Below are 13785 nucleotides of genomic sequence, written 5' to 3' on the forward strand. Positions count from 1 at the left end.
TTGCGTATTTCTATTCGAAATTTGAGGACACTAGGTATATTAAGTTTCATCAGAAATTAATTTATGAGTTTTGACTTGAAAAAGTTACCTTTTGATAGTTCTTATTCATTTAGAAATGAAGATCCTGAATGATAAAAAAAAGCTCTAGAATTGTCCCGTTTACTCCTTACAAGTGATGCGTTTATGTACGGTTTTTTTTTTCATATTAACGATTTCCATAATGATGAAACAATCCTGAATAATAATAAAAAAAAATCCCTATTTGTTTTGTAATTAGTAAGTAAGGATTGATCGTACTGCCTAAAATTGGGAGATTGTATCGATAGCATTCAGCCTGCTTATTTCTGGCGTGAAGCAATTATGCGCCCGGAACACTTTGATCGGAGTAACAGACTTTCTTACATACAAGTTAGATTTCGTAATCATATATCAAAATAGATGCTCCTATCATCGACCGACAATACTCCGCGTCCCATATTTGATTTTATCCTCTAAATAATCGCGTATTTTACATAAGACTGTACAATTCTGTCATTTAAATAAAGCCAGCTTTTAGTATCGTCACATACGACAGTTATCGTTCCAACAAACAAAAGTGTTTCATATATTTAGCCGAAGTCACAGCGTGACAGCGTTTCAATACGGCGTTTAACGGCTGTCTGGTGTAGTGGTAAGTGACATGGTCACTACACAAGGGGGTCGCGGGTTCGAATCCCGCCAAGGGAAGATATTTGTATTATAAATATAAAAAATGTATTTTCCAGGGTTATGGATGTATATTAAATATATGTATGTGTATAATAAAAATCTTACATTTATTTCCGTTATCTGGTACCTGTAACACAAGTTCTTTACGAACTTAGCATGGGACCAGTTAATGTGGCGTGATCGTTAGTAAATATTTATTTATTATTTATTTTATTTAATAGCTCCGATAGAAATAGCTAGGACATTATTTAGGATCGTTTATAGATAGATATTGTAAACAAACGCATTCGATAAATAATTAAAACGGGTAACGTGCTAATTGACTCGTTGCAGCTACAACGTTCCATAATTAACGATCAAAATAATTAACAAGAGTTTGTTTATAAATTCCGTTTAATCTAAAATGTATGTGACATTGTTCGATTTGTATTGCGAAATAAACATCAGTAATTCATCGAGGACATTGTCGGATAGTGTATGAACAATAATAACTAGAACACGTCGCGTCGCTCCCACTCAGGACAATCGCAGATAGAACCTGTTCTGACAATGTACATACATCTATTATTTTAATTGCTTAACGTTGAACTATTATGAACAGAACATATGAATGATTGTTGTGGAGTTGACGAGGGAGGCTGCGATCCTACACTAGTTAATACCTTTTTTTTTTTTTTTTTTTTTTTTTTTATTGCTTAGATGGGTGGACCAGCTCACAGCCCACCTACAACGGCTGCCCCACTCTTCAAACTGAAACGCATTACTGCTTCACGGCAGAAATAGGCAGACTCACAACAGGTCCTACCACCAGTAATTGTACTCATATATTTCTTTTATATTTTTCTTTTATTTGTATTTATACTCATACATTTCTTCTGTGCGTGTGTTTGTCATTGAGCTCCTCCTAAACGGCTGACCGATTTGAATGTTTTTTTTTGTATGCTTTTGGGTGGAACGATGGATGGTTTATATTCACAAATCAGCCCCACAGAAGTCAGTGCAGTCGGTATATAGGTTATTTATCTATACAACAACTAAACAGCTGGATCGACTTGAATGATTTTTTGCAAGACAACGTCTGTCGGGTCCGCTAGTTATCTTATATATTACTAGACCGGAACATTATCTGTTCCGGCATGAGTAAGCTTTTATAAAATACTTTATGTGTTATGTTGCTGGCGGCAGCCTCGCTCTTGTGTCTACGGCGTCTTTTAACCTCTACACCAGTGATTCTCAACCTTTTTTTTGTTGCGGCACATATTAAACGATTTCAAAATTTGGCGGCACATAAAAAAAAAGATAGAAATTATTTACTTACTACAACACACTGCTTAAATAGTTTATCAAAAAATTTAAATATACGAAATAAACTAAAATATACTATAATTTTTTTTTGTGGATTTAAATATATATTCATGTTTAATATATTTTTCTTTTAAAATGATACAATTTAATAATATTAACATTATTATATATACGCAAAATTTGGCGGCACACTTTTGAAATTAGGCGGCACACAAACGTGCCGCGGAACAGTGGTTGAGAATCACTGCTCTACACACCACACGAGCAACGCGCCGTCACTGCAATCAATGGCAATAAACGCAAATGATAAAGTAGCGGTAGCTAAATTATTACACATATAATAGAAGATATGTGTTTAACAAAGACTTAAGTCGCGCTATCAACATTTACAATCTAAGTGTGGTACATGCGAGTTCTAATGAACAACATTCGTAACTACGATCTACAGAACAAGACTGACTCGGCAGAAGATTTCTCTTACTTCGAGGTTGTCGCTTCAAACTGGTGACCTGCTCAGAACCACTGCCACCACTTGAGACCATCAGCGTTGCATCTTTAGCTCTGACGCAGTTCAACACAAGTCACAATCATAGCTAACTTCTAACAGCAAACCAGTATTGCAACTGATCCATTGGAGCCGAAACACCACTCTTTGCTATCCACGGTCACGCATCCTCGCTATCTCATCACGCCGCCCCAATCAACCGTGGCCAATGACCGGATCATCGGCACGCATGACCGAGGGTTTCCGAAGTTGCGGCTCTTCACTACATGGGTTACTCAAGACACTGATGCAGTATTAATGCTCAGTCTTGACTCACTGAAGACTTCAAGCAGCACTTGTAACTGACAGGCACGATGTCAGTCTCTTTGTAACTTTGGTTATTGAGATTTAGATCATATCTCTCGAGGGCGATGGCGTTATTTACTTTGTGATGTCTATGGGCCGATACCCATTTAACACTAGGTGGGCCATGAGATCGTTAAAGCCTTTGCCGCTTAGCACAACTTACACGTTTATTAGGTACAGTGGTGGATTTACCCTAGGGGCAGTCGGGGCATGTGTCCAGGGCGGCAAATTTTTGAAAGTTAGAAAAATCAACTATTAATATGTATGTGTGAGCGATAATTATATTGCAGTGATGCTACGTCAGTCTCGGGATTGTCGAGCTGTCGATAGCACGTTAGGTTGTAATCCGAATATAGTTTAGTTACTTGACTGAACACGTGTCTTATTAATCCTTGCCCGATATAGAGACTCAACAATCTAATAAAGTTTCTGCTATCAATTACATATTTTAATTTTGAAAAATAAAATATATGAACTGTAAATTTTAAAATTCCAGTAATGGGGCGGATCTTTTTCCGGTGCCCAGGGGCGGCATTCAGCTTAAATCCGGCCCTATTCGGTATATGCTGCAAGTCGATAAGCAATGTGTTATCGTGGGTACCTACTATATGAAACAAGTCAATGAGTACGAGTATTTGCATTATCAATAAGTGCAGTGACGAAGGTTTTCTTGGAACATTAAACTTGTGTTACCACTCTCGTACACGATAAACTCGAACCAATTGTATGTTTTTATTAGACACACTTATATGTATATTGCTTATGAGAGCGGTAGGCGGGGCGTGCTGGAGTTGAGCCGACTGAGACCGCCCGTGAAACCGCATCCGAGTCTCGGATGACACAAAGCTTAACCAAGGTAAAGGTGAGGTGACGCGTTTCTCTAACCTCATTGGACGCTAAGCGTCATTTCCTAATCAGAGCCCTGAAACTGCGATTCTTTAACACAAATATTTTTTGCATGGAAACATCTTGTAGCGGATGCCCCTAAACTTATATGTTGTTATAATTAGGGTATTTAATTATTGTGTAATCAAACACAGAAAATAAAAAAAATAAAAAATCACACAAAACTTTATTTGTTGTAGACAAATTGATTAAATTTTATCAATTGGTGTTTCTGAAAATTTATAAAATCCTCGAATTAAAAATAAAATATAGGATAGTTGATATGCTACTGCCATCTACAGGAGAAATGAGAAACTAATTGAGGCGAAGCCATCTAGTAGCTGACGACGTAAGCATTTTTGTTGAGTGCTTTAGTTGCTTATCTATAACTAATTTATGTGTATTATCTAATATCTATGTTCGATGTTTCTATTTCGATGTTTTTATTTGAACTTCAGTTAAGTTTACTTCATAGAAATAGCTGAACATTTTTTTTCTTATGAAATGTTTTCCAAAATTTCAAACATTAAATGACTGTCCTATAAAATTGCAAAAATGTCGCTTAAACTAAGTAGCCTTTCATCTTTGGATTAGTTTAAAATTAATATTGAGAGATAAGCTCCAAGAGTACATTTGGAAATAAAAAATCTTTAGAATAACCGAATAAAAGACAAGTAGTGCCATCTATCTTAATGTAAATAAAATGTTTGCTCTGGCATGTAGCGTCCTAATTAGTTTTATCCTCAACTTGAAATTTATTTTATCAGTAGCCAAACATCAACTTAAAACTTTCTATAGATGGCGTTTAAAAATAAATAATTCTATAAAGCAAAAAGCGTTTGTGTTTTCTTTATTTTTTACTAAAAAGAAAATTCTATTAGATCCGCCCGTAAGTCAAAGTCTATGAATCGAGTAGTGCGAGTGGAGCGGTAGGCAGCGGCTTGGCTCTGCCCTTGGCATTGCTGAAGTCCATGGGCGACGGTAACCACTCACCATCAGGTGGGCCGTATGCTCGTCTGCCTACAAAAGCAATAAAAAAAAAAAAAACTGTACCATGCTTCTAAACTTCGGATGATATTAATTATTTCATTGATAGTATGTCGCAATTTTGTGTGTTCACAATTTAAGGATGAAGATTTTTTTGTTATCTCGTTTGATGAAGTAGCTCACTCCGCATTAAGTAGTTGCTGAAAGACATCACAAGTTGAATGTCGCTACCTTCAGACACGATTTCAAAGTATCAATCAAAATCTATACTAATATTATAAAGAGGAAAGATTTGTTTGTTTGTTTGTTTCGAATAGGCTCCGAAACTACTGGACCGATTTGAAAAATTATTTTTCCATTAGAAGCCGACATTGTCCCTGATGAACATAGGCTACTTTTTTTATTTATTTTTTATTTTATTTTTTTTGTTTCATGTGTGTTTTAATGTTTCCGAAGCGAAGCGAGGGCGGGTCGCTAGTATATTATATATTATATAATAGCTAAAATGAAATTGCTTCGCAGTACCTATGGCTACAAACTCCATCTAAAAATGACACTATGTTCTACAACTAGCATTTACGAAAATTAATTTCTTTCGAGATTTGAATTTAATTACACGACATTATTCTTTCACCGTAGAAATCGTTCCTGCACAAATGTTGAAGATGTATTCAATTAAAAACATATTTGTCTCTACTTGCGGAATTTCAACAACGACATTATCACATAACTTGAAATGAGTACACTGTGGGTTTTACCATTAACTTACAACTTCAAAAAACTCTGAATTTACATTAGCATGAAAAGTTTTTAACCGAAAATGAAAATTGTAATGTATTCGAAACATCGGAAATAAAATACTTATTAATAATAATAATACTTATTAAAAAATATGGGGGACCAAGCCGTCGTTTTTTTTAATTGCATAAAATTCCTAGTCAAAGTTGGCCGCTTTGCTGACCGATCTTTCATTTCACTCCGACAACTACGAAACCTCACCCGCTAGGCCAATCTGAAGATTTTCTAAAAGTTTCATTAAAATCTCTTCTTTCGTTTATTAGGAACGAATATACACAAGCAAGACCCCCCGGTCGTCGTACCCCCTCACAGGGGTACGGAACGGGCCTCGGGGCAAACCCCATTGCCCGGGCAGACGCTCCCTGCCACTCAGGGCAGGGGTGAAGTTGATGCAGGGAGGAGATGGGAGAGATACTGCTGCTCGCAGCGTGCACGGCTGCACCACATCGACAAAATGATATATACATAAACATAATACGATGGGGTGGTCTGGTGACGGCTCGATGCCCGCGGAGGAGTCACCCCGGCGCCGGCTGCTGTCCTCTGCTTCCAACACCAACGCCGACATGGCGCGGGCGGTCATCCTCAAACTCCGGTCGATATTGACCCCCAAGTACCGGACGCTGGATCTAAACTCGACATTAGCGTCACGGAGACTGAGCTGTCCCGGGACGACTGTTATGCGGACCGGACCGAAGAGAATAACCGCAGTCTTCCCCACGTTGACCGCGACCCTCCATCGGTCCAGCCACTGGGGCAGTAAGTCCAAGAGCTTCTCGAAATGGCCGCAGAGGGGACGTTGGATGACGCGAAGTAGGCGCTGTCGTCGGCAAACAGCGCCAACTTCACGTCGGCTTCCCATGCTTGGTGGTTGCCCTCGAGCGTGGGAATGTCGTTGGTGTAGAGAGCGTACAGACGAACACACACAAATACACTATATAGGTACTTATTAGATTAACGTCGATAATAATATCTCGATCTTCAATTCCTAAGCATTAAGAATTCGCCTGCCGTAGTTTTTTATTAAAATTAGTTGAAAAACCTGTACTTTAAATATAGTTCCAAGGTATAGGTAGGTTATAACGATTAAATCATGAATAATTTAAGTACATAACGAGTCCATAGTACGGAATTTATTTCAAAATCGGGTGCGCCTTGAACAATACGCAGTGATGGGTTCTGAGTAGTATTTTAATGGAAAAAATACATTTAATAAAATACAAATCTACGAAATTAAATGTTACAAAACTTACGTATTTTTTTTTAATTGATTAGACCTGGTGTTGTGTGGTTACTGGAATACATAGATATCGACAACGTAAATGCCGCCACCCATCTTGAGATACGAGCTCTATTTTTATACAGTTTTATTGTACAACGGCTTCCTCAACCTTCAAATTAAAACTCATTACAGCTTCGCGGCAGAAATAGGCAAGGGGGTGGGACTTTACAGGGTCATAAAACGCCCTACCACCAGTAATTACGCAAATTTTAGTTTTTGCGGTTTTCATATATGTATATTTTAATATTATGATACTAAACATTTATGCTGAAAATAATTCGTGAGCATGCTTTAAATATAATAATAATAATTACTATAATAATTATTGTAATTATTATTATCATGACGAACAACTATCTAAAATATGTACTACAGGATGGGGCAATCGAATAGGTTATATTCTGTATCTTCAATAATATACTTTAACCATATAAAATACTACCTTTATAAACAACTAGCTGACCCGGCAGACTTCGTAGTGCCTCAATCGATAAATAAAAGACCTAAACTTTTGTTTAAGATAAACTTAAAACAAACAAAAGGAATCCGTCCGACGGGGGACACATCAAAGGAAAAACAAAATTGTTATTTTTATTTAATTCCGAATATTTTTATATTTATCTAACCTTTTAAACCTTCTCTGGACTTCAACAAATAATTCAAGACCAAAATTAGCCAAATCGGTCAAGCCGTTTTCATGTTATGTCGTGACAACGGAAAACGGTTTTCATTTTTATATATATATATAGATATAATAGCTTTTAAGTTCGAATGACAGCTTTAAGTTACATAAATAATAATTGACAGTTAGTACAAGGTCCCCTAACTTAGTGTGCCTAGCGGCCTAAGCTTTCTGCTTCTTTCCTCCTACTTCCTTCTTTCTATCAGCAGCTACTCTTGTCCAAAAAGGACGCAGCACCAGCCTTTTCTCATTCTCCCGTCTGATGACATCTACTTCAGGTGCAAATTCTCGGGAATTGAACTATTTATTAATATTCCTGTCTCTAATTCTAAGTGAATTTTCACTCACAAGAGTAGGGTATTATAAATCAACCAACATCTAGACTGCCATATTGCCATACTACAAAGCTATTTTATTTTGAAAAGTATTTTAAAAGTCTAAACCTTAAACATAAAGTACTTGTCCGCGTTAAGGTGGCATTGGTAGGTACATATTAATTTTATTATATATTTTTTCCTACCTAAGCTGATAGCCTTGAGAGGCTATTTCAGCGTAACCGTGGCTAGTAGGTGAGCTCACGGGGCTCAAACCTGATGACGTTGCTAACACGAACCCTAGCAAGAGCCGTGCTTCGCAGAATCTACCACCGGATCGGAAACGCGACCCACTGAGAAGATCCGGCGAGAAACTCAGTGGGCTGTGTCTGAGAGTTAATTTACACGTCGAGCCCTTCGTCGCAAGCGACGGGTTCGACGAGAACGGTGACCGGTGCTTGAAATATCTAGAAGCACCGTTAGTGGATCGGGAGGATCCGAGATGACGTGTTTTGGGCGACATCGACTGCTTTCCTTTCTGTCCGCAGGATCGGGAATGTACATATTAAATCGCCCATTTATTGGTAGTAGAAAAGTTATCGATATTCTTACTGCCTATAGACTCACTATCGATGTCTATCGATTGGACATCATAACTTATGTAACAATGAAGCATAATAATTGAACCAATTAATGACAAATCGACAAACTGGTACTATGGACACTAATGTGAAATGACCAGGTATTTGGATGTTTTTTACGGTAAGAGATTTTCATTCGGAAACCAGTTCTCGAATAGCTAAGGCCGGTTGTTCCTAAGAACTTGACAATTATTAAATTTGGGCATCATAGAAAACGAGAGTCGTATTACTTGTTTTAATAAATCTTGCCATTTTAGTTTCGGCTGTTCTTAGATGAGCATCTCATGCTTATAATATGGGATCTCTGGACATTTTAAGCTTAAGTAATTCTTGGAATCATGATAAAAGTGCGTTAATATACGAGTAAGTTCTCATGGTTAATATTAATTCTCTATAATAATGGGATTTTTTTTTGAGCCCAACGTCTCAGTAGCTTTATGCCAAACAACCCGCCTTAATTAATTGTTTATAATACTTGTGTTTTTGGTGCGACTCATTAATGTTATTTTTAGCATATTGTTTTTTAAATACCTTATTTTCTTTAGTACGAGCTTTGTTGTAATTTTGATGTGATTTAACACGGATATAGTGATGAATACGGAATTAATTTCGTAAACTTTGGTGAGTTTTTAGATATTTTTAGTTTCTTGGATATTTTGGCATAACGCTTTTTTAATGTATGTATGTGTATTTAAACACCGGTTTCACATTATTACCGACAAAATATCTGTGAAGTTTTCAGCTTCGGCCGTATCAAATTTACATCGTAACAGAGATAATTGCACTAAAAATTAATATTATTATAAAATAAAGTAAGGAGTGAGAACGTTTACATCGATTAACGCGTCACTTTGCAAGAAATTTAAATAGTAACGAATTATTTTGAACTTTATATATATTCGAATTATTGAAATCATGTTTTCACGGTGCGATGGTAGTATTCAAATGGCAATCAGTATCGATGGGTCAACGACTCCTTGGCCTTGGTCGGAAATGTAATAAAAAATGCATTGATAATAATTTTGGCGCTCAAACAAAGCTACTAGATAACTACCATGGTTTTACTCGCGTTTATCGTTTTTAATCAATTCTATTTTAAATCACAAATACAGTTCATTTTTATTATCTATATATTAATACGTGAAGCAAAAACTTTGTATCCCTTTTTACGAAAATTGCGCGGACGGAGAAGTATGAAATTTTCCACACTTATAGAGAATATAGAGAAGAAGTGCACAATGCTAATATTTTTTTGAAATAATGCATAAAAGATACATTAAATCAATAAAGAAAACATTACACACACTACATACCATGCATTTGACGCACACACGCATGCATACTATTTATTGTCAAATTTTTGTTCTTGACGTCTGTTGTCAAATTGAGAATAGAATAATAAATATTAACAAAGACAAACCATATTATGGTTTGTCTTTGTTAATATTTTATATAGTGTAGTCTTGGCTAAATTTGTGATTGTAGAAGTATAAAATACAATCATAATAGTGTACAAATTACAATTCCAATTAATTATAGTCGAATGCCGACTACTGCGGGACCTCTAGTTAACATTAAAATTTAAAATATGCAAATCGAAGAAATTGGTATATTGGCAAATAAAGGAACACGACAATAAACTGTTGTTTAGGTACCTACTCTTTAGGTATGTCTCTAAACCTCCGTTTTTATTTGTATTTTTGTGTTGTTCGAAAAGTTATTGAAATGATTTTGATGAAACTATTTACGTTTATTGGTACAAAGCCTCATGCAGATATAAAACAACTAGGACCGGTGATAACACAATAATTTTATAACTTCGCTCTAATATCCTGATACGCATCAACAGGACGAAGTGAATATGAAATTAAATGTTAGTTCGGTTTGCTATTTACGCTTGTTTTTTTATTTTTAAACTACACATACATATATAGTTTTACTACCAATTTCTATACGCGTACGTCTAAATTAAACATTTAAACGAAAAAAAAACATATTACTATATTTAAATTCAGAGCGTTAGAGTCTTGTGTAGTGTGAGTGTAGAGTCAGAGTGTTAGACACTTGATGTACAGATACACTTCTGTTGCAGCATTATATGATAATAATCTAATGTATTATCATAAATTTTATAAGGATATTTAATCTTGTTCTACGCAATATGTGATCAAATGACGTAATATGAGTTTACAGGATCTTAGCGATGATAATCTATGAATAATAAGACAGAACGAGGTTCATCGGTAATATTACATTCTACTTGCTACTATTCTATGAGATTGACACAATCCAACGCTAAGTTATATGGTAAATAGTAATAATATCAAAGTTATATATTTTACGAGAATACAATAGTGTACTTCCTACAAGAGTTAATACTAGAAGAATGCAATAGTACTGTCTAGAGGCAGAGTCATGTGGCCAAGGTCTTCTGAAGCTACTACTACTTATCTACTGTCGTAATACCAGCTTTATCACATATTTTCCTAATTTGTAACCCCCTAGAGCCTCTGGAGATTTTGCTCCGCCGGCGTCGCGCCTATTTATACGACAAAGCAAACATGCTAACTAGTTTGAAGTTTCTAGCCGTAGAGATACAATTAGTACTCCGCATAATTAGCGGCGGTATCCGACTCTGTATCGCAGTACGCTAGTAGGTACTCGTATAATATTCAGAGAACGCCCATAATGAAAAGTTGAGTATTTTTTTTCTTTCTTACCTACGCTGATAGCCTTGAGAGGCTATTTCAGCTTCACCCTAACATGTAAGTTAGCTCACGGGGCTCAGACCGGAAGTGTTGATAACACTGGCCCTAGCAAGAGCAATGCTGCGCAGAATCTACCACCGGATCGAAAACGCGACGCACTGAGAAGATCCGGGGAGAAACTCAGTGGGCTGTGTCTATGGGTTAATTCGCTCGTCGAGCCCTTCGTCGCAAGCGACGGGTTCGACGAGGACGGTAACCGGTGTTTGTGATACCTAAAAGCACCATATGGAGGTGCTAGAACACCATTTTGAACTCAGTATTTCTCTTTTAGGACTCTGTATTTTGTACCGTATGTTCTATGGGGAGTGCTCTGAGGAATTGTTCGAGATGATACCGGCATCTCGTTTTTACCATCGCACCACCCGCCACCGGAGTAGAGTTCATCCATACTACCTGGAGCCACTGCGGTCATCCACAGTGCGTTTCCAGAGATCTTTTTTGCCACGTACCATCCGGCTATGGAATGAGCTCCCCTCCATGGTGTTTCCCGAGCGCTATGACATGTCCTTCTTCAAACGAGGCTTGTGGAGAGTATTAAGCGGTAGGCAGCGGCTTGGCTCTGCCCCTGGCATTGCTGAAGTCCATGGGCGACGGTTACCACTCACCACCAGGTGGGCCGTATGCTCATCTGCCTACATGGGCAATAAAAAAAAAATAAAAAAAAATGATGAGTGTGATGGGAGTTGCACTCCGTGTAATGTTTGTTCTGTGGGCACAAAGTATATGTCTTAGTACAAGTATAGGCGTGTATTGCCTTGGCTTTGTTGAGGATTCCAAGCATTTAAAAAGCCAATCTGACCTTTTCCCTAAATCACCCTGATATTGAATAAAACTCGAAATGTCAACCGCAAGAATCCCAATACTCTCGGATGGATGCAGTGATATTTACGCCTTGGTATTGCAACGCTACGACAAAGAGAAATAATGTGTAAGTTCACGTCATCTAAAGAAAAAACATTTGGTCAAATCAAATGACGAATTTTAAAAAAAATATTCTTCAATAACCTTTCTAAAAGCAGTAAAGCGTAATTCGAAAGGTAAAATAATCGATATGTGTGTCCAGATGTTTCAACGTCGTCCACTCGATTCACTCTGTACTGAACTGCCCATCAATTCTGCCCGCCAATTGTATTTTTTTTTTGTATTTAATGTTTCGCATTGTTTTTTTTTTGTTGGTGTACAATAAAGAATAGTCTCTCTCTCTCTCTCTCTCGCTCTCTCTTTCTCTCTCTTAAAGCTAATAAAACGAGCTGAACTACGAAAGTGATTGCTGTAATATTTTACAGGAATTAGTTCCAACTTTTATCTACGTAAGAACACAATGTTAAGAGTACAAAAACTTATTGTCTCCCGATTTATCGGTTGAGAAAAAGTATTAAGATATTCAGAGTATGGTAAATCTTTTCAGTTTTCAAGGCTAAGCGTCGTGATTACGTCGACCTTGTGTGGTTTTGTTTTTTATCGCGTTTCAAGCGTTATCTTTTTGAACGAGTGTAGCCTAAGAAAACCCATAAATTAAAGGATTTTATGCTCTATATGGTTAGTATTATCGAACAGTCACGTAGATTTATGTTTCACGTTAGAATTTTAGCATTTTCTAAAGAAATTCTTCGTAATGGCCATTAATCACATTGTATAATTAAAATCACATTAATAAATTAAGGTTATTATTGCTAATGGTGAAGTTTAGTATATTATGAGTCGGCAATGGTCATTATCACCATATTGCCTAATTCTACAGCGAGGCAAGTCTTAGACATAATTTAAATTATTATTATTATGACTCAGTCGTCCGTGATCATGAATACTATAAAATATATAAATTATAAAAGTAGCTTTAATTAGGATAGGTGTTATCAATAATTCAAATGAGTCTTGTTGCTTCGACTTGATATGCACAAGGTCGGAGGGAGAGTCACGTTTCCATATCTATTATTATTATTATTATTTTTGTACTTAGCGGTAGGCAGTGGCTTGGATCTGCCCTTTGCATTGCTGACGTCTATGGGTCCCAGTAACCACTCACTATATATATATTTAAATAAATACTTATTATCATTAAAAACCCAGACAAAGAGCAAACAAACTTGTTCATCGTAAGAATGTTTTGCCCGATGCGTGAATCCAACCCCCAACCTTTGGCCCAGATTTTATTTCGCTACCTATTATTCGTCGTCTAATTGGTAACACTAGCCCTAACAAGAGCAGTGCTTCACTGAATCTACTACCGGATCGGACCCAGTGAGGAGATCCGGTGAGAAACTCAGTGGGTTGTGTCTATGGGCTAGTTCGCTCGTCGAATTCTTCGTCGAAGTCGACGGGTTCGACGAGGACGGTGACCGGTGCTTGAAGAGCCTAAAAGCACCAAGAGAGGATCCGGTGGATCGACTTTTTAAAACCTAAAACGCCGTTTTCTTCCTTTGTGCGTTAGTTTTTCGATGCTAGTGAAGCTCAGGGTCGCCCTTTGGTGAGAGTGTGTTTTAGGTGTGCTAGCAATCGTAAATTAGTGATACTATGCCAAAAAACCAGGGCCCTGAAACTGCGACACTTTAAGACAAATATTTT

The 13785-nt window shown here is 37.0% G+C and overlaps 1 protein-coding gene across 2 annotated transcripts in view; it reads left to right on the top strand.

Moving 5' to 3' along the window:
- The window catches only part of Bm-re (major facilitator superfamily domain-containing protein 12-like), a 67142-nt gene that overhangs the window by 36964 nt on the left and 16393 nt on the right, over positions 1 to 13785 (top strand). Inside the window, exon 1 of one of the 2 annotated variants that reach the window (XM_089727687.1) lies at positions 8585 to 8815. The exons of the other annotated variant lie outside the window; for it this stretch is intronic. Within the exon in view, the coding sequence (XP_089583813.1) occupies positions 8748 to 8815 (68 nt within the window). The 5' untranslated portion in view covers positions 8585 to 8747. Of the gene's footprint in view, positions 1 to 8584; positions 8816 to 13785 lie in introns of those variants that run through there. 2 annotated transcript variants of the gene reach the window in all.

Source organism: Bombyx mandarina, chromosome 05, assembly GCF_030267445.1.
Source record: "Bombyx mandarina strain Sakado chromosome 05, ASM3026744v2".
Lineage (NCBI taxonomy): Eukaryota > Metazoa > Arthropoda > Insecta > Lepidoptera > Bombycidae > Bombyx > Bombyx mandarina.